The sequence below is a fragment of the Diadema antillarum genome, unplaced genomic scaffold (genome assembly GCF_040938485.1).
Source record: "Diadema antillarum isolate AM-2024a unplaced genomic scaffold, OU_Dant_1.0 seq00000809_RagTag, whole genome shotgun sequence".
Lineage (NCBI taxonomy): Eukaryota > Metazoa > Echinodermata > Echinoidea > Diadematoida > Diadematidae > Diadema > Diadema antillarum.
Window position 1 is genome coordinate 617,791 of NW_027271689.1, and position 20,060 is coordinate 637,850.

At 39.1% G+C, this 20,060-nt stretch overlaps 1 protein-coding gene across 1 annotated transcript; it reads right to left on the bottom strand.

Moving 5' to 3' along the window:
* Positions 1-7,361: 7,361 nt before the first annotated feature.
* On the bottom strand, positions 7,362-17,211 carry LOC139739609 (uncharacterized). The gene is made up of 11 exons (XM_071650211.1): positions 16,944-17,211; positions 16,151-16,363; positions 15,474-15,643; positions 14,595-14,861; positions 13,388-13,644; positions 11,792-12,665; positions 11,276-11,453; positions 10,477-10,614; positions 9,752-9,977; positions 8,712-9,193; positions 7,362-7,805 (listed from the first exon to the last, which is right to left on the bottom strand). Exons 1-11 carry the CDS (start codon positions 17,196-17,198, stop codon positions 7,362-7,364), a joined length of 3,504 nt encoding a protein of 1,167 aa, XP_071506312.1. The 5' UTR covers positions 17,199-17,211.
* Between the last annotated feature and the right edge of the window lie 2,849 nt (positions 17,212-20,060).

Consider the following 20,060-nt stretch of genomic DNA (forward strand, 5'->3'; position numbering starts at 1 on the left):
TTGCACACGTTTCAGAACATTTGGAGCATTTTTTGAAAAATTGAAAAAATCGGACGGACGCGTACGCGCGCGCGCATATACGCACGCACAGCTCATATGCAATAAAAATTTTCAATTTCTTCACACGGATCAGATGTCTGAAATGTCAAGGTATATTTCTACCAAGTTTCAAGTCAATCTGACTCAATATGACGTCATACAGGCCAATCAAAGTTGAAATTCCGCGCGTGCGTCAATGGCGATATACAGTGCAACTATGCCAAAAAACCGATGATTTTAAATCTGATTTTACTCGTCAGGATGAACGGTGACCCCCCATTTTCTTTACATATTTTGAAAGCTGATGAGTTGTACATGTCATTTCATGGGCTGGCTATGCTGACAAAATGATTAAAAGATATCAAATTTCTTAATAAAGTAAAAAAAGTAAATTTTCAAAATGACGTCATCAAATTTCAAATTCACTCGAGCGTATCTCACTTAAATTTCGCCAATTTGCACCCAGATTTCAGTATGTTGTAGCTTATGAAATGTTCTTTCATTAATGTAAAAACAACATTTTGATTGGATAACGTCATCACCTCGTAAAAATGTATTGAAAGTATCCTTGTAAAATTTGACCAGTTTACGTGTTATCTCTATGGGAGAGCAGTTTTTCTGGCAGTGAAAATTGACATGACTATTTTTTTCGAGCACTAGCTCACTTATGCTTCGGTGAATTTTTCCAAGATTTTAGCATGTTGTAGTTGAGACTTTGGGCTATCGTAAGTGTGCCCTCCATTTTTTCGTACGACGTCGGCATCACGTCGAAAAACTTGGTTGAAAAATGGCACGTGGCTTCGATGCAACGTCATTTTGCTTAATACACAGGGCCTATGGAGCATGAAATAGGTCATTGCATAGCGCATCCGACTAGTAATCCTAAGGTCCCTGGTTCGAGGCTCACCCCTGCCAATATTTTTTGAAATTTTTTAAACACTTTTTTCTTCTTTTTCTTTAATTAGTCTTAATCTCCTTTCCTAACTTTACCTTTTTCTGATTTTTTCATGCTTCTCCTTCAAATTTCTATAAGATTAACATAATTTTCCTTTATTTTTCTTTCTTTCTACTACTTTCTGTGCAATAGATGAACAACAACAATGGCTATTAATCCCATATTTTGCACATGTTTTGTTCATGTCACGTACATTATTTCATAAGATAACAATTACTTGATCGGACACCATCTAGGGTATGTAAATTAGGGTCAAAGGTCATAAATGTTTCATCCTGTATCTTGGTGAATACATGTCCTATCTCTCCCATATTTTGCACACGCAAAGACCATGTTACAAGAATCATTTCACAAAATAACCACTTTTTGCTCAGATGCCATTTTGTCTGTGCAAATTGGGGTCAAAGGTCATATGTACTTCTTTCTTTATCTTCGTTATGACGTGTTATCTCTATGGGAGGGAATTTTTTTAAATGTGACAATTAACATGATTGTCTTTATCGAGCACTAGCTCACTTACCCATCAGTGAATTTCTCCCAGATTTTATTATGTTGTAGCTGAGACGTTACGCTATCGAGAGTGTGCCTTCGTTTTTTCATACAATGTCGGAATCATGTTAAAAACTTGGTTGAAATTAAAGCTTATCTTCGATGTATTGAGATATTTCTTTCTTTGTGCAACTTTCTTTGCAATAACTCAAGAAAAACAGCCCCTACCACCTCCATGTTTTGCACCTGTTTAGTTCATGTCACGTACCTTATTTCATAATATTACAACTACTTGATCGGACACCATCTTGGGTATGTAAAATAGGGTCAAAGGTCATAAATGTTTCATCTTGTGTCTTGGGGAATACATGTCCTATCTTTCCCATATTTTGCACACGCAAAGACCATATTGTGAGAATCATTTCACAAAATAACCACTTTTTCCTCAGATGCCATCTTGGGAGTGTAAAGGTGGGTCAAAGGTCATATGTATTTGTTGCTGTATCTTCGTTATCTAGTGTATACAGAATTAGTACCAAAGATGGCAGACATGACTCCCTTTTCTAAATGAGAATCCAAACATGACACGGCCAATGTCTCTAAACACAGATGAAACCTGTATGGTCTTGCCTATTGCGATCATGATTCGAATCATTGATTAAAAAAAATCGGATCACCTTAATTTGTCAGTAATGACAAATTACAATCTCTAGTTCATTGATTGCAACCCTTTTCCTTCATGCATTGTCACGTTACACCTTAAGACTAAAAGCACCATGAGCATCTTTTGATGGACTGTAGCGCTATAAAAGTATACACTATTATTATTATTATTATTACAGCAATGCAAAAACAAACGATACAAGGAATATTTGTCCTTGGCTGACAAGATCTCGTACATGTACATTTATATAAATTGGTGGCATATATCAAAAAAAGAAAAAAAAAAACTTCTAACCTGATGTTGAGTCTTGGAAATACTGGTTTGATTTTAAAAACATATCAATTATAAATACACATATGTCAAAACAAAGTTTCTACATTTTTTTTTTTTTATGTGGACGATGATATTTTGTGAAAATGTTGCAAAATGAAGTTTTTAGCTGTCTTAAAATTCATGATTTTGAGATGCATGTACAAGGTTTTGTCACCTCAGAGATTTTTTTCCAAATGGATTTTATTTCAAAAATAAATTTCAATGAAGACTTACTGTAGGTGTAGGCTGGTGTGGAAACTTTTTAGTCCATGACATAAGTCTCTAAAACACAACTGTTTCATATGGGTCCAATTTTGATAAATACTTTTCACTATTCTGTTTGTTTGATTTTGAATAATGTCCAATTTTTCTCACTAGACCATTAAATGCAGAAGCTCTTTCAATAAAAAACTGCAAATAGATGTTACTGTCACACAATATCATATGATATAGACTGCAGGTTGAAAAAAAAAATGCTGCTTAAATCTACTTATCCATTAAAAGTGAGGCTGTGGAGTATAATACCAGAAGAGGAACCTGAGCTCAAATCCTAGCAGAGTCTTTGTCCAAGGCAAAATAACTAGCAAAAGTACAATGTAAAAGGGTATGTAAAAAATGTATATAATTATAGTGTACAATGTATATGAAGAGTTTTATCGTAAAACGAGTTAACTCCATTCTCGTTAAGTTGAGATATTTGTGATTAACGCTGCTAAAAAACAGAGAAAATGATAAGAAAATGCAGGAAAATTTTAATCATAACTTCTAGAATATGCCTTGTTATGACACAAGTGAGGCATTACTGGAAAGTTTAATTTTGCTCGATCCGATGATGGACTTACTTTGAAATGTTTAAAAATGGTGCTTAGCTCATTTTGCAATGAAACTCTTCATATATACATGTATCTCTTTTTATCTATCTAACTACAGATAGATAAATGGATGGACGGATGGATGGATGGATGGATGGATGGATGGATAGATGGGTGAATGGATGGAGATGTATATATATATATATATATATATATATATATATATACAGTCAACCTCGCCTAAGTCGAATCTATTGGGACCGGCGAAAACACTTCGACTTACGCGAAATTCGACTTCCGCGGAAGTCGAATTTTTCTTCGACTTGTATTTCCAGACGAATTTTCATAATGCAGTGTCTTATCATGTTTTTAGTGGCCGTGAAATTACAGTAGACGGTAGTATTATGTTGTAATTAGTATTTTTGTTTTGTTTACGTTTTAAAAAAGAATCCTGGAGCTCAATTTTTGGACTGTGATAATCGAAATGCGTTGCACGTAATTTCTGCAAAAGATCGCGAAACGAACGCGGGAGTACGGGGCGCCGTTATTTGTTCGGGGATGTTTTTACTTCGGTAAGAATTTGAATTAGATATATGTATTTTTTTTTCAATGAACTTTTCCGCACAATGCGTCATGATCTGGTCGTGATTTGCTTTTGAAAATGTCTTTACTGTCTCGACATAGCGCTTGACCTTCGCCAGACGTGCGCGATGTTCGCAAAATCTTCGTGAAACATCGAACAGACCCCGAAGCTTCTTCGGAGAATGTCTCGTGCATGTTTCCCGATATTCTCCGATAAATCTTTATAATGCAGTGCCTTTTTATGTCTTTATTGGCAGTTGAAATACAGAAGACGGTATAGCAGTACGTATAGTATTTAGTGTTTTTTGTTTTGTTTTGAGTTTTAAAAAATCGAGAAACTTAAGTTATTGGACTGTAATAATCGAAATGCGTTTCATGTACGTCAAAGGGATCATTCGACATTTATTTTAGCATCTTCCGTAGCTGAATGTTATTGCTATTTATTTTCGAACGTAAAAGCAAACATCCGGCATTTATTTTATCATCGTACGGAGTTGAATACTATTGTTATTCATTTCCGAACGTCAAAGCAAACATCAAACGCTAATTTCCGCTGAACCATCGAACGCATCAATTCGAAATTTAAAAGCAAACTTCCGACAGTTATTTTAGCATCGTATGGAGCAGAATATTACTGTTATTCACTTCCGGACGTAAAATCAATCATCTGACATTTATTTCAGCATCTTCCGGAGCCGAATGTAATTGCTATTTACTTTCGAAAGTAAAAACAAGCATCTGACATCTATTCTATTTAATCATGGTACAAATACGGTGTTGAATATCATTGTTATTCATCTCCGGACGTGTAAGTGACCATTCGACATTCATTTTAGCATCTTCCGGAGCTGAATGTTATTGCTATATATTTTCGAACGTAAAAGCAAACATCCGGCATTAATTTCATCATCGTACGGAGTTGAATACTATTGTTATTCATTTCCGAACGTCAAAGCAAACATTAAACGTTAATTTCTCAATCGAACGCATCTAAATGTTACTGTTATTCATTTCAAAATTTGAAAGCAAACATCCGACAGTTATTTTAGCATCGTATGGAGCAGAATATTACTGCTATTCATTTCCGAACGTAAAAGCAATCATCTGACATTTATTTCAGCGTCTTCCGGAGCCGAATGTAATTGCTATAATCCTTACTTTCGAATTCAAAAACAAGCATCCGACATTTATATAAATCATGGTACAAATACGGAGTTGAATATCATTGTTATTCATCTCCGAACGTCAAAGTGACCATTCGACATTTACTTTTATGGAATAGCATCTTCCTGAGCTGAATGTTATTGTTATTTTTTTTTCGAACGTAAAAGCAAACATCCGGCAGTAATTTTATCATCGTACGGACTTGAATATTATTATTATTCATTTCCGATCGTCAAAGCAAACATTCGACATTCATTTCAGCATCTTCCGGAGCCGATTGTTATCCTTATTTATTTCCAAACGCAAAATCAAATACCTGACATTAATTTCAGCACCGTACGGAGCTTAATCTTACCGTTATTCATTTCTTAAAGTATAAGCAAAGATCCGACATTCATTTTAGTATCATACGGAGTCGAATATTACCGTTATTCATTTCCAAAATTAAAAGCAAACATCTGACATTTATTTAAGCTTCTTACGGAGCCGATTGTTACCGCTGTTCATTTCCAAAAGTAATGGCAAACATCCGACTTTTTTCGCGGGCCACCAAAATCTTCATTTCTGAAATTTTGGTTTTTATGTTCTTCTCAGCTGGACATCAAGGATACAAGGGATATTAGGGTTAACTTGTATTCGACCCTCGGGAGTATTTTATTACAAAAGTAGGGTTTGTTTGTCCTTCGCTTATTTATCGAAGAATGAAAGAATGCTTCACTCAATGTTTGAATGACGTGCGGGGAAAAAAAACTTCGACTTGTGCGATGAAAATTACATGTATTTACACAAATCTGGACTCGAAATTATCTTCGACATAGGCAAAATTCGACTTGTAAAACTTCGACTTGTGCAAGATTATTTTAAAGAAATAAGTAAAGAGAAAATCGGGACTTTTCTGGAGCTTCGACTTGGCCGAGTTTTCGACTTACGTGAGGTCGACTTAGGCGAGGTTGACTGTATATATATATATATATATATAAATTGAAACAGTTCTTTGCTCAGTTTTCACTATATATAATATATATATATATATATATATATATATATATATATATATATATAATATATTATACATATATACATAATATATAATATATACATTATATACATTGTATTGTACAGCACACAACACACACATCCACTCAACATACCTGCCAATAATGACATCAAAACACATTGACTTGCCTTCCTCTTTCACGTTATATTTCACTTGATAAACATATTCACAGTTTTGATACCCATTTAAAACACTTTCAATCAAATAAACTTTCTTTAAAATAGGTACCTGATGTAATCTGTGACTTTGTAGGAACTCTCAGTTGCCACTTCATGTACCTGTTTAGTTTTTTTTTTTATAATGGGTTTTATAATCAACATTGCTGACAATGCTGCTAATGTTTTGTGAGAAGGAAATATGAAGCAACTCTGCATGCAATCTGAATACAATTGTAACTAGAAATGTCGCTATGGCGACTGGTATGCCTCCGCCATAATGCATGGTTCTCCAAATAGGTCTATAGCACAATGCCTTGACAATGTGTGATGACAGTTTCACATAACTGGCAAAATATGAAAGTGACAGGTTTGTCACACATGCATTGAATGTTCACTTTCTTCGAACTAGGTTTATTTGGATGAATGGCTATACTGTCTAATAAGAGTGCAGGTATTTGGGGATTTGTACCCAACTTTTGACCCTTTTATAAGTTTAAAGATGTGAAATTTAACACTTTCACTTGACCTTTGACCTTTTGGCCTTTGACGTTTTGGCAAGAAACTTCTTAGAGTATCTGTATTGGGTAATACATGCATACACAAAGAAACGAGAAAGAAAACAGAGCAATGTTGACATTGGTTCACTTCCATCACATACATTGCTCTGAGGGATTGATTTCAAAACTTTGGGACAACCCATTTTATTGTGCACACCTTAGTGTGGGGTTAGGGTTACAGAAACCTCTTCATTAATTTATGTCAGATTACATTCAATATGCAGAATGAATGATGATAAATTGTTGTTGATCAAGTCATTTTTAACTCATTGTTTTCACTCAAAAGAACTTTATCGTTGGGGGTAATATTTTCTCTGCTTTTTCTGAACTTATCTCTCATCCTCTATCCAATCTCGTGTTGAAATAAATTAAAATACATAGAATGAGGATGAAGTGCATTGGTAGGGGCACAACCACTGCAGCCAGGGGACTTTTATCCATGGACTTTGTGATTGTCAGCCCCTACTAGTTGACTGACAAAAGGTCACACGACCAAGATTGCATATCTAGACTTTGAATGATTGGCACCATGTTGTGTTAAGAGTCTGTTCCTGTAGGATACCAAGCCTGTGTCATGACTTTCCTTTCTTTCCTTTCTTTGGCACTCCCTTCTTCACTCCAGCTGAGTCCTTCGGCATGAGGAATCCAACCTGCTGGTCTGTGATTGGTCGATTGATCACCAGGACACGCCCCAGGTCAGCCATCGTAGCAGCCGATCCCTTCAGCAGCATACCGCCTTTCTCTGACACCAGCAGAACTAAGTTCTTCTCCTTAGCATTGGACGCAGCCAGTTGTTTCATCTGCCTGCTGGCTTCTTGAAGGGCCGTGGACTTTGTCGCAGGACCATCAGGCGAGGACTGTTTTGCTTTTCTTTTGGATGACGCCTCCTTCTTCTTGTTTGACTCTATGTTGGTTAGCATGCGGGACACGCCACGAGTTACAGCTCTACCTGGAGTCATTATTGGCTTCCGCTCAGTTCTGCCTGGCAGGACTCCTTTGTGTTTCACCGTGTCATGCTGTGAGATTTAGGATAAAATCAGTTTTGAGTCACAACAAAGGAGTCGTTGGTCACAAAATAACAATTTTTTTTTCTTCAAATACTTTCTTTAAGAAAACTGTTCAGCATTTTGAATTCATTATAGGAAAGTATAACACAGGAAATGTATTGTTGCACTGTCCCATATGCACACTATTCACATGGGAATCATAAACCGTATAGAGCCCATATCAGGTGTTCAATATGATGCATTGATGTATGCCAGAGTTTACATAAATGATTTCTCATCATGGCTGTGTAAGTTTGCATGGGCAGTAAGCAAGAAAACTGTGAGTAATTTCCTGAATATAGCCTTTTAATGTAAAATTTTTTGGTGTGCTTAACATAAATACTAACAGAAAGCTTGCACTCAACCCAAAATCTTGTATTAGATTATGGACAAGTACACAATTTTCTCAATGTGCAATAAACTGGACGCTGTGATAACCCAACAACATTGTGATGAAAGTATTATTGTTCTATCCAACCAATTTTACTGCAGATGAGTACTTTCTATTACAAATTAACTGTAGACTGTTTTCACAACTACTAGACCTACAATCACTTTGAGTTTAAGCTGTGTGTTGTTTCTAATGCTTACATTTATCGCATACTGTAAAACGAGGAATGCTCGTATGCATTTCAATTTTTCAAAATTTTTGCGAGAGCCAAGATTCACAAAATTAAAATGCATGTGAACATTCTTGTCTACACTATATGCATTGAATGCCAGTGACAATCTGCAAAAATTTCATGCCACAAGAATATCTTGTTTTACAGTATACTGCGGTTTTTGATGTCTGGAAAAACAAGCCAAAAATAACCCTCAACACTCTAATCTCAAGTTGAGTGCATGTAAGGTTAGAGCTAAACATGTACAGTGTACCTTAGGGCTGCTTGCTTGAGGTGCTGTGACTACAAGGACAGTGTCTTGTGAAAGGAGCCAGGAGACATCTTTTCTCCCATCCTTGTTGGCTGTCAACCTCAGCTGCTCTATCTCCGCCTCCCTGGTCCTCCTCTCCTCTTCCTGTCTCTGCTGCTCTGCTTCTGCTTCTCGCTGTCTCAGCTCTTCAGCCTTTCTCTTCTCTACCTCCTCCTCCTCCCTTCTCCTCCTCTCCTCCTCCTCCTCCTTCTCTCTCTCCAGACGTTCCCTCTCCTCTCTCGCTCGCTCCTCCTCCTCCTCCTTCTCCTGCTTTGTGAGGACAGTGAAGTTCTGCAGGGCCTTGCCGAGGTTGGCTGTGGAGTCAGCTCGTTGGATCTGCTGGATGAAGTGGCGGATGGGATCGGTGAGGGAAGACAGGTTGGCCTCCACCACTTGAGACAACTGCTGCATCGTTTCCGTCAGCTGTTCATGGATTATCTTCTCTCCTGCAAGATGAAAATGGCAACATTAGTGTGGTATTCTCAGGCACAGAACAATCCCACAGTTCGTTCTACTTTTATAAACTGCTGAAACATCAGCTGGAGATAAATATATACAATATACTGACAACAGATAACACTGCTGTAATGTAAAAGCCTTTTAAAGCCTTGTATACACACCACATACACACAAGCCGAGCCGCTTTTTAGCGAATCTGACGAATGGCTGAGGCCTGAAAGTTTACCAAAGGGGCTCATGCATTTTAAGAGCGGTGTCATTTCAATTCTGTTGTAACTTTAAGTCACTATCCCCACCATGATTATGAATTTGAGCTCCCTGCCGCAATTATATATCTCTCTACATATGATTTCTTAAATGTTACTGCATAGTGGTAGAAATCTCGAAAATGGTGACTTAAGAGTGATCATCTGCTTCAAAATCTGAACTCACACAAGTGTGCACAAGCTTTCATATTCTTCCTGTACAGATACACATTTTGGGTTGGTAACTTCCTCTGGTTCTCAAATACAATTTTCCGCGCAAACCGAGTAATAGGCACTCACCAGTAGCCACCTTGTAGATCTGGTACTTCTCCTGCCCACAGTGGAAAGGCAGCTTGCAATTACTGGGCAGGTTGTAGTACTTGAAGACAGCAGCCATGTGAGCACAGAAGTAGCCCATCTTGCCAGAAACACAGGAGCACACACCCAGAGTGGTATTCACTGACAGCAGACCGAGGGCGCTCTTCGTCTTACTCTTAGGATTCACCAGAAAGTCTGTATCACTCAGCTATGGCAGGAAAGAGGGCGATATATTGCAAAAAATAAATGTGACATGTCAAATTCATGAAATTCTTGCATCAAGTGTTTTTATTGCAACTAACAGACAAATTGCCCTACAAATTTACGTCAATGTAGGCCAATTTGACGATCAGTTGCAAAGACACATCAACTGCTCATGAAAGCACAGGTATAACACAACCCTTGTTGAGTGAAACTGACTCACAGAAATAATGATTGAGAGCAGTATGTTCTTCTATGACATTCAAGACAGGCATGCAAAAGAAAAAACCTGAAAACGTGAAAACGAAGGTGAAGAGATTGAAGAAAATAAGGAGAGATAGAGAGTGACAGAAAGGAAATGTAATGTATAACAATGTACATGAGGGTAATAGGGATGTAACGAAACCCAAATTATCATATTCTTGTTGCAGAGGAGTGCATGATACCAGGTACATATATGCCCCAGAAGACATTTGAGACCAATAAAAGCCTGAGAATAGACTCACCTGTTTAATGCCATCTCTAGGGATGGTGGTGTCAAAGAAGACGGGAGTGAAGGAGACATTGGAGGGAACATTCTGGCATCCACTCACCAAGTTCTTCTCATACACAGCATCCACACCATAGAGGAGAAAGTGAGTCATCTAGGGGTAGGTCGAGAGCGAGTCAATAAAATTAACTCAAAGAAATTCCCCACTTCGTGATCAACTACTGTCTAATTAACAAAATAAATTTGGAGGGGCAGAATGATTAACTTGGAGGCAGTCTGAATAATGCCGAGCTTGAAAGAAGGTGATAAGAGCTGTCAGGGTATGAAACTTAAAGTGAATACGAGGCATGATAAATTCAGTGACTAAAAAGAACCTTGACTGCTGCCTACTGTCAAAGTTGAGAAGATGTTTGTTAAATATAAGACTTGATACAATCGATAAAACCAAGAAATGGAAAAATCTAAGTTTAACTTCATTCTTAACTTGTTGTATTCTAAAAACATGTGTACCTGAGTAATATAGGACATACTTCTTTAATGCAGCATGGATGCTTGACAATTTCAGTTTGAACACTCACTATAACAGCACAACACTAACTTACCTCATTCTAATCATCCTGCTTTTCTTTATCTGTTTCTTCTTTCTCTCCACTCAAGCAGAAACACAAAACATCATTAGCAATGATTGCAACTTCTAAATTATCATCAGCATCACAAAAAAATCACAATCCCCAATGTGCCATCATCAATCATTCACCATTTCTTTCTCATCATCATTTCTCATCTGTCACCATGACATCATCATACCAACTCACCTGCAGGATGTTGAAGTGCCTGCCTTTCATGAGCACACGATCCCGGAGGCAATTCATGACCTTCTCCCAGGGTTGGACACCTACCCCCATCCTGTGGATTGGGTGATCGGCTGGCAAGGACCACTCGCTCCACCGGTTCACGATGGCATCTATGACATAAGGAGCAAACTCACGGTGCCTGGATGTGGGGTAAGAGAGAGGGTCAAATGATAATGCTTCATGCCACCATCTCTTACATCTGAAAACTATTTACTGCCATGTTCCATGGAAATATCGTAAACAATGAGTAAATCTGATATTGCATCATAACATCACCAAAAGTCATTTTTATAAGATTTTTTTTTTTAAAGTTAGTGTGTCCAATCTTAAAACCAGATATTCTCAGCTTAAAAACAGCAGAGGAGTTAAGAAAGTGGCATTAGCTGCCATGCAAAATAAAAACTTAAATTTGGGGGGGATGATTTCACTGGCATTGTAAATGAACCCCAGAGAAAGGAGAGTACTGCTGACACTTACTTGTCATTGATTTCACTGCCAAGAATTTTGAGGTGCACAGTGTGTATTTCCTCTGCCGACTGGCATCCCACCAGCTCTCTAATGAGATTCAGTTTAGCAGACATGTCCCCAGGTTCCATGCGTCTCTTGGGGTCCACCAACCACCTCCATGCCATAAGGATCAGATGGTAGGGGCTGATATGAACGATACTATTGGGAAACGTGGCCTGGACAATGTCACCTTTGAAATGTTCCTCGTCTGTGAGGAAGTAGGTGGGGCCGTCACGCCCACGCCCACCAAATGCCTCTTCTGGAATCAGCATCTTGAAGAGTTCCAAGCCCTGGGTGATGAAGACTTGGTCCATGGAAGAGAGGACCAGGAACCCCAGGGGCACACCACCAGCACTGCTTGGAACCATGAAGGAAATCACATAGCACATACCCTGGCCGAAGCTCTGGAACGTCCCATCCAAAATACAGACCTCACCACTCATGGTGCTCTCGGCATGTGCCCTCCGCATCAGCGGCGTACAGATGGCTATGATCATGTCATCCCGATCACCAGTGATTCTTGCAAGATGAGCTTGTGCAGGATGGGTCTCCATAACATGCTTGGATACCAGCTTCTCCAAGTCTTCATACAACTCCTTCAGGTTCACTGTACTTTCCCTCTTCTTGTTGTTCCCAGGAATTCGCTTTTTGCGACCGTGTGCAAAGAAGTCCCTGTGAGTCTCCTCCTCCTCCCCACCGTTTGTCATCTCAGACAAGACTGCACTGTTGTCCAGCTGAGAGCTCTCATTGGGCATTTCTGAATCGGTCACTGCTGGAGATTCATCCACAGGCAGCATGGAGGAGTTTGGTCTGGCCGAATCACTGTTGACTTCCTCACTGACCGCTGGAAGTAGTACAAATTGAATGCATTCTTCAGTTACACTTTGACTCTTTGTGTTTTTTGTACATAATATCTTGTTTACAGTTACAAAAACAATTCCGTAAATCAATGTGTCACAAATAACTCTGCACACCAACATTGTGGATCTATCAGACCCTTTACATGCAATTACAAAGGAGTTACATATTACTTGCATTAACAACAACCGCAGCATTATTTACACCTCCAACAACTCCTTACATCATTACAATCTCACATTATCCCTACAGAAAATATAGTCTACATGTCTCTGTCGTTTCATGAGCATGACATCGCTCATGTTGCTGTACCTTTATCATCCATGTCAAGATAAAGCGTCCTCAGCACTGCAATGAAATCTTTGATAATACAAGGTACTGACTCACTGGCAATGCACTTTAACTTAAACGCAACTTTTCAGCAGCACAAGACAAATACTGAAGAAATATGAAATTATACAAATTCATTTCCAAAGCTATACATGATGAGGTAAAACCTGTTTCACAGACATTAAAGAATAGGACCATTCCCAACATCATCATTGTCAACACTATTGATACCATTATCAGTAGCATCATCATACTTATAATCATTACCATTATAACCCTCATTAATGATGAAGATTTTGATCATCATGAAGATCATCAACAGTATCCTATCATCACCATCATCATTGTGAGCATCACATCACCAGCATTATCATCAACCCCTCTCACCGTCAGAGTCTAGCCTCGGCTTCTTCACAGGAGACACTTCCCCTTCGTCTTCTTCCATGATCACATCAGTGCCCAGTCTGTCATTGATGGTTGCCGGGGACGATGAGGATGTGTCTATGTGGGGCGGGGTGGTGGTGTCGACAGAGGCCAGCACAGGGCCGTTAGACATGACGCCATTCTGCATTTTCTTAACTTTGAGTGGCTTCAGCATGTGAGGCTTTCGTTCCCTCAGCATCCTGTAGAAAAGTCTGCACAAAGATGGCGACAATTTGGATATAAATGAATTATTTTGAATATCAAACATTGTCCCATGAATAAAAAATGCCATGCAGCACATATCAACCACTTGTCCATATTATCTCAACAATCATACAATCTATTTCAATGATATAATTCCATATCTCTTCAATGGAATACAATACACTTCAAAGAGTGCAAACACTGTAGACACACAAAGGCAATTTACACAAAATGACATTCTTGAGGCCAGACCACTATTTTTTTTTTCACCCAATAAACATATCACTTACTATTTGTATCCATTGAATACATAACATCAATACTTTTGAGAAAGAAATAAGGCATAAAAACACAACAGAACTTGCTTCATGTTCCACAATCAGTACACAATCTTAACTTCATTTCTCTTTATTTGAAGTGTATTTTATTTACAGTGGTTCACCACCTATGACTACCAGTGGTCAACAAGTGGTATCAATCTACCATACCATGCCATTTAAAGAAATGACATTTACTGTGTTCACCAAATTTCAGTAAAACTGCATCCACAAGTGCAGTATGATTATGAATCTATGATATCAAACTCTACAACAGATTTAGATTAGCACACCTGAATGTTAGGATATATTGGACAAGTGTACAGTCTTCCCCTTTTCTTGCATTCTCCTCATTTCTCCTGAAGTTTACTTGTTACCATCTGGAGGACACCGTTTCTACTTCAACAGTTTCTAGTTTCACTGTTCTACTGATTCACTGTTCGACTGTCACCTCTCCCCTCACTGATTCAATAATCTATTGAATTGAAATGACCTTGCCCTATCAGAGACGATACTAGTAGTTTTTGCTTTGTTTTCAAGATGCAAGGGTGAAAAGCAAAAAGTTGCATTTTTTAAAACTCATACACATAAGTGATGTTCCTACAGAAGAAAGTGTAATGAAGTTTTACAAAGGGTCATACCTGTAGATGAATCCAATGTCAGGGGTATATGCTCTGTCAAGAATCATCTTTTCAAAGTCAGCCCCATACTCTGCCCAACGCTTCCACGTGACGAAGCTGTGGGCGGTGAGCGCAGAGTGTCCCGCTTTGAACAGGTCGATGTAGAAGCTCTCCACCTCCTTGTCCACAGAGCGAAAGCGGAGTGCATACTCACTCTGAGTTTCATGGTTGTGGGTGTGGCTGATTGAAACCATAGCAGGGTAATCAGGCATGTGCACATCTCTTGCCCTGGGAATACAATGGAAATTCTCATGTAAGGGATACTACATCTACAAAAAGAGCAGGAAATTTACAGAAAAGTGCAAATATCATTGATGCAGACAATAGACGTAATGGTACATCACGCCTTAGTCAGCCTTGCACAAGTAAAAAAAAAAGACTCAGATGAAGGATGGATATAAACATGTGTCAATTCTATTGTGTAAGTCAAAATTCTTAAAGTCAAAGGATTTTCTTCAGTCTCTTTGGATTCAACATGGGTGGGGTTAACTGTATTATCTTCCTCATATTGTGTTATGACTGAAAAATGATCTTGCAGAAAATCTTGCACAGACATCTTTCGGTACATCCAGAAGGGTATTCATAGTTGCATAGAATTCTACATATTGGTATGACCTTACTGTAATGTGTAAACTCTGATTGGCTTTTCCCTTCAATGCAATGTAAACCCCAAGTTCTCTATTTACGGTAGTTCTTTTTACTCAGAGTCATGTACATCCTTACGGGGGAGAACCAAGCCAGAATATTCATCTTTCTTGAAAGATAGATGTTGCGGAATATACAACACTTTGACAACTTGCACCAAACACTAATTACAGTCAACTACAAAGAGTCCCAAACCTGCTGGCTCTGCGCTTAGATATCCCTTTGACGTGAACTCTGATGGCGACGTTCATCTTTGCCGGGCAGCCAGTGTGCTGGCTCCCTCTCCAGGTCAAGCTGTGCTCAATTTGCCTTTTTGTTGCCTGGCTCTTCCTAAAGAAGATGTTGTGCTTGCACTTGAAGTGTTTCTACAACGAAGAGGCAAAAGAAATATGAGTGGATGGAGGAAAGACACAGACTGTGGCCAATCACTGCATTCTCTTCACTACAAACAGCTCATTGGATACTCACTGTAGCCTCTGGCAGTCATTTACCTACCCATTCTACTAGCATTTGAATGATTTCTCTCTTCACTTGGCTGCAGTATAAGACTCACTTGTCTGGAACAGTGCCACAGTCTCTATGCAAAGGCCATTGCAGTACAACAGGACTGCAAGATAATACAGTCCCTAATACTCAAATTAGTTTCTGGACATACATGTACATGTACAGTCAAACCTGTCTATAGCAGCCACCCAAGGTAGACAGAAAAAGGAGCCGTTACAGACAGGTGGCCACTATAGACAAGTGGTCACACAGTCAGGTTTGACTATACCAATCGACAAAGAGATCAAGCAAGCAGAATAACATTTTAGCACAGAAAGCACAGCATGGGCCATGGATAGCTAACTGCTGAACACTCAGTGAAAGCATACCTGGTACAATATCCGTACTGCTTTTGACTTGCGATTGCCATGACCAATGCGCCAACCAGTAAAGCTCTCTCGCTGGTATTCCTCAATCCAATCGTTCATGGCCTGCTCGGTGTCAATGCGCAGACGTATCCCAATCTTGTAGTGCTCTGGGTGGCAGGGGTCAGGAATCTCGATGGCACATATGTGGTAATCATAGCCCTTTGGCAGCAATGCCTAGAGTAAGAGCAATTAAATTAAAGATGGAATAAAATTCCAAACTATGTGCGGATTGAGAAAATGCAAAAACATGTTACAAAACGCATCAGTAAATTTTGAATAAAAGCTGATGATCCACTCAAAAGTTACAAAATCTGATGATCCATTCAAAAGTTACAAATCGTTTTAGTTTTGGTTCAGCCACAGCTGGTTATCAAGACAACAATTAATGATGTCACAGGAGGACAATGATGGATAAAAGGGAATTCCGCAAAGGATTTGCTCATTAGGATTTGCTCAGATTTTCACTACTCTAGCTCATACCACTGAGCTTTGCTTCAAAGTACGTTTATCACTGTAAAACGAGGAATGTTCGCGTGCATGTCAATTTCGCAAATTTCGCGAGAGCCAAGATTTGTGAAATGAAAATGCACAAGAAAATTCTTGTCTACACTATTTGCATTGAATGTTAGAGGCAACTCACTAAAATTTCATGAGGCAAAAAAGGCCGTCAGCCCCAATTCGCAAAAATTTCATGTCGCGAAAATATTGTGTTTTACAGTATGGATGGAGGTACATTCAGTCAGCCACTACTCACCCAAATATGTGGATGCGTTTTGTCAACATTTTGCAGGCCTCCTTTGCACACAGCAGACATGCGCATAGCAATGTGGCTGTCACCATGGTAAGTTCCCATCTCTCCATCAACAGAGAAGATCTCTGGTGTCATGTTTGTGGTATCCTGCTGTTTCTCCCCACCCGTGGTCCAGACTGAACTATTGATGTTTTCTGACTCAGCTGCCACGGTGTTTCCCTCCTCAAGGGAAGTTGGGTCTTCTTCTGGAGATGTCATTGTTTTGGTTGTTGTTGTTGCACATGCAGACATACAGATACAGCACAACCACTCAGTTGACCATCCTAAATTTGACCAGGAAGCAAATACAACAATAGCTCAAATTACATCATCATGAATCAAAGCCAATAATACAAACTAGTTTGCTAGCCATGTGCACGTGAAGTACACATACAACATAGTTTCAAATACAGCTTATGGTATATCACCAATGTGGACAGTGACAGTATGTAGGCATACAGACAGGTGTAGACTCTCCAGAGCATCTACTCAGTATCGCATGATGGAAGTTATTATTTGATATCGAAAATGCAGCCAGTAAAAACTGATTCACAGCTCTTGACCAATGAGACTGCAGAATTTTCTTGACCCATTTTAAAGACTCTCTGATCAAGAGTCTGGCTCTTTCTCCTCTGAAAAACAGACTTGCAACATAATGGTATTCTGGGCTCTACCCCTCCATTCTAGTTACAAAAGTCTGGATCAAATCAGGATCACATGACATCGTATTAATTTAATAGATCTAACAGTTTGTTAGTTTAGAGTAGGCCTATAGCTAACTGCGACCAGCCCCAACGTGCAGCGCAGCGTGTTGGGGCTGCGCCGTTTTCGCATTCAGATCTTAATGTTGTACAAAACGGGTGCCGTTCCGGCGCTCTATTTCCTTAATTTTTCAACAAAAACTACTAGGAATACTTACATGGGTCGATTAAACCTAAATGATTCAAATCGGCGACTGTTTGATGCATTTTGTTACTCATGATGCAGAAAATGTTGTCTTATAAGGCGAATTATCTTCAGCTCACCGATGCTCACTAACGTTGCATGCTAGCCTTTTGTCAAGGCCCTCTTGCTGTAACGGACGAGCGAAGGGACGAGCGAAGCGAGTCGCGCTACCTTACTCGGTTGGGCTCTCTACACCATACAGCGAGAGGGCCTTGACAAAAGGCTACGTATTACTCTCTACATGCGCAGATGCTTACTAATGGATATACACATTCAAAATGGTAGCACGGCTCTCCCACTAGGGCAGGCCGCTTACTCCTAAAAAATGTGGAAAATTTTGCAGTTTCCAGATAAATTGGTGAAAAGAACCAAGGCAATGGGGTAATGTATATTTCATTTTTTATTGTCACTGTGTTTATGATAGAAATTTACCCATGATTTATTCGTGAAGTCGCCGTATGTGGCAATAGGGAGTTGTTCGTGATTCTCACTTTAGCGAAACTGCGAGGTAGCCGCCAGGACCCCGCCGCATCATAGCGGCGCGGTCTCCGGGGCTAGCCTATAGCCAGAGATTTAACACATCTAGAGAAGATGGTCTAATTTAAATTTACATTGTATATAAATTAGAGCATGTATGTAGACGGACCCGGATGTCATAATCATGAAAATATGTCACAATCATGAAAACTCTTACCAAATCTACACAGCCCTAAAACATGGTCAAAAGAAATTACTGTAGACTGCACTTCGCTGTTTGAGGGTCAAATTCAAAGTTCAGTGTTTGGATGACCTGGCCTTAACAGGAAAATTAACATGTGGGACTACAGCTTGCTACTTTCTACAGAGCCACACACATGCACAGAATAGTCAATATTTATGACCTGACAAAAAGCACAAATGCATATCCATTAGAAGTATGTTTGTTTCTTGTACCTTCTACGAGATGCTTTTTCACTCCAGCTAGTCTTAAATTACGTTGATTGGGCGAAACCACGGGCCGCAACTGCTTGCTTCAAACTTCTCTGGCGTTTGTGAGTATTTTGTAGACTACCTTCACTAAACTCGCTGCAATGTGCCGCCGCCTGGCCGCTGCTGCTAGGCGCACATTACCATCAATGTACCGGTATCTGACGGGCCAGAGCCAGCAGACCGAGCTTGAGCTAGCAGCGGATCAGAGGCATGCATATCGAATCGGGATTCGTGTACGCGGTCGGTACGCGTGCATTTACTATGCGAGATGATGATTGTGTACCTTGAGTAGGCAGTGCAGTGGGATGAGAGGATTGCCTAGAAGGACGGGATCATCCGACGATTTGCATCACCCAATCTTCTTCATCAAGCAGGTAATGCAGGTCTCAAGAGAGTTTTTTTTTTTCAAAATAAAAATAATTACACCCAATTTTAATCGTTTATGGTCAAATATTTCTTGGAGACTCGGTTGCGCCTCCGACCCGAGCTGAGATAGTGCCGTGGTCCCAGACACTGACATACATGTTTGACAACATCCTTCATCCTCAAGAGCAATCCCATGGGCCCGTACCGTAATTGACTTAATTAACTCCTTGACTACATAATTACTTTGATCATTTATCCCAGAAAGATCTGTATTTATGTAAAAGTACTGTTTCTATTACATATCACCAATATCTAATTGTTATAGATATAGTGTTTTACCATTATTCCATTAACAATAATTTGGTATTTTTCATAATTAACATAAACTAAAAATAATTGAATTAAAACAAAAATGGGATGCATCACTATCACTTCAGTTTCGTTTGTTTACTAATACTGATTGATATTTGTAAAGCAAATTGGACAATATAAGAAATGGTAAACCGGCCTATATTTGGCAGAGAAAGACATGAAATGATTGATGTACATACAAACATGTATCTGTACTACCACTGTAAGGTCTACTATTGGTAAGTCTATTACCGGTATATATTCTGTTTCGATGTAGGCCCTAGTCTAGGCATACATGCCAGTAAGTTTGTGTATTAGGACACCAAACTGTAAAAGGTAAACCGGGCTGGACTACAATTTGTACAGTATGAACGTTTGAATGTTGGTTTAACATAATACAAAATCTTCATCTATAGGCATAATTTTGATTCAATTTAATGCCAGTTGCAG

What these genes read in the sequence shown, in the direction of transcription:
- LOC139739609 (XM_071650211.1), bottom strand. Translation starts at nt 17,198, where the DNA reads ATGACATCTCCAGAAGAAGACCCAACTTCCCTTGAGGAGGGAAACACC. An exon ending in GGCACTTCAACATCCTGCAG is followed by an intron (nt 10,615 to 11,275) that starts GTGAGTTGGTAT and finishes ACCTACCCCTAG; the next exon opens with ATGACTCACTTTCTCCTCTA. An exon ending in CTCAAGCAAGCAGCCCTAAG is followed by an intron (nt 7,806 to 8,711) that starts GTACACTGTACA and finishes TAAATCTCACAG; the next exon opens with CATGACACGGTGAAACACAA.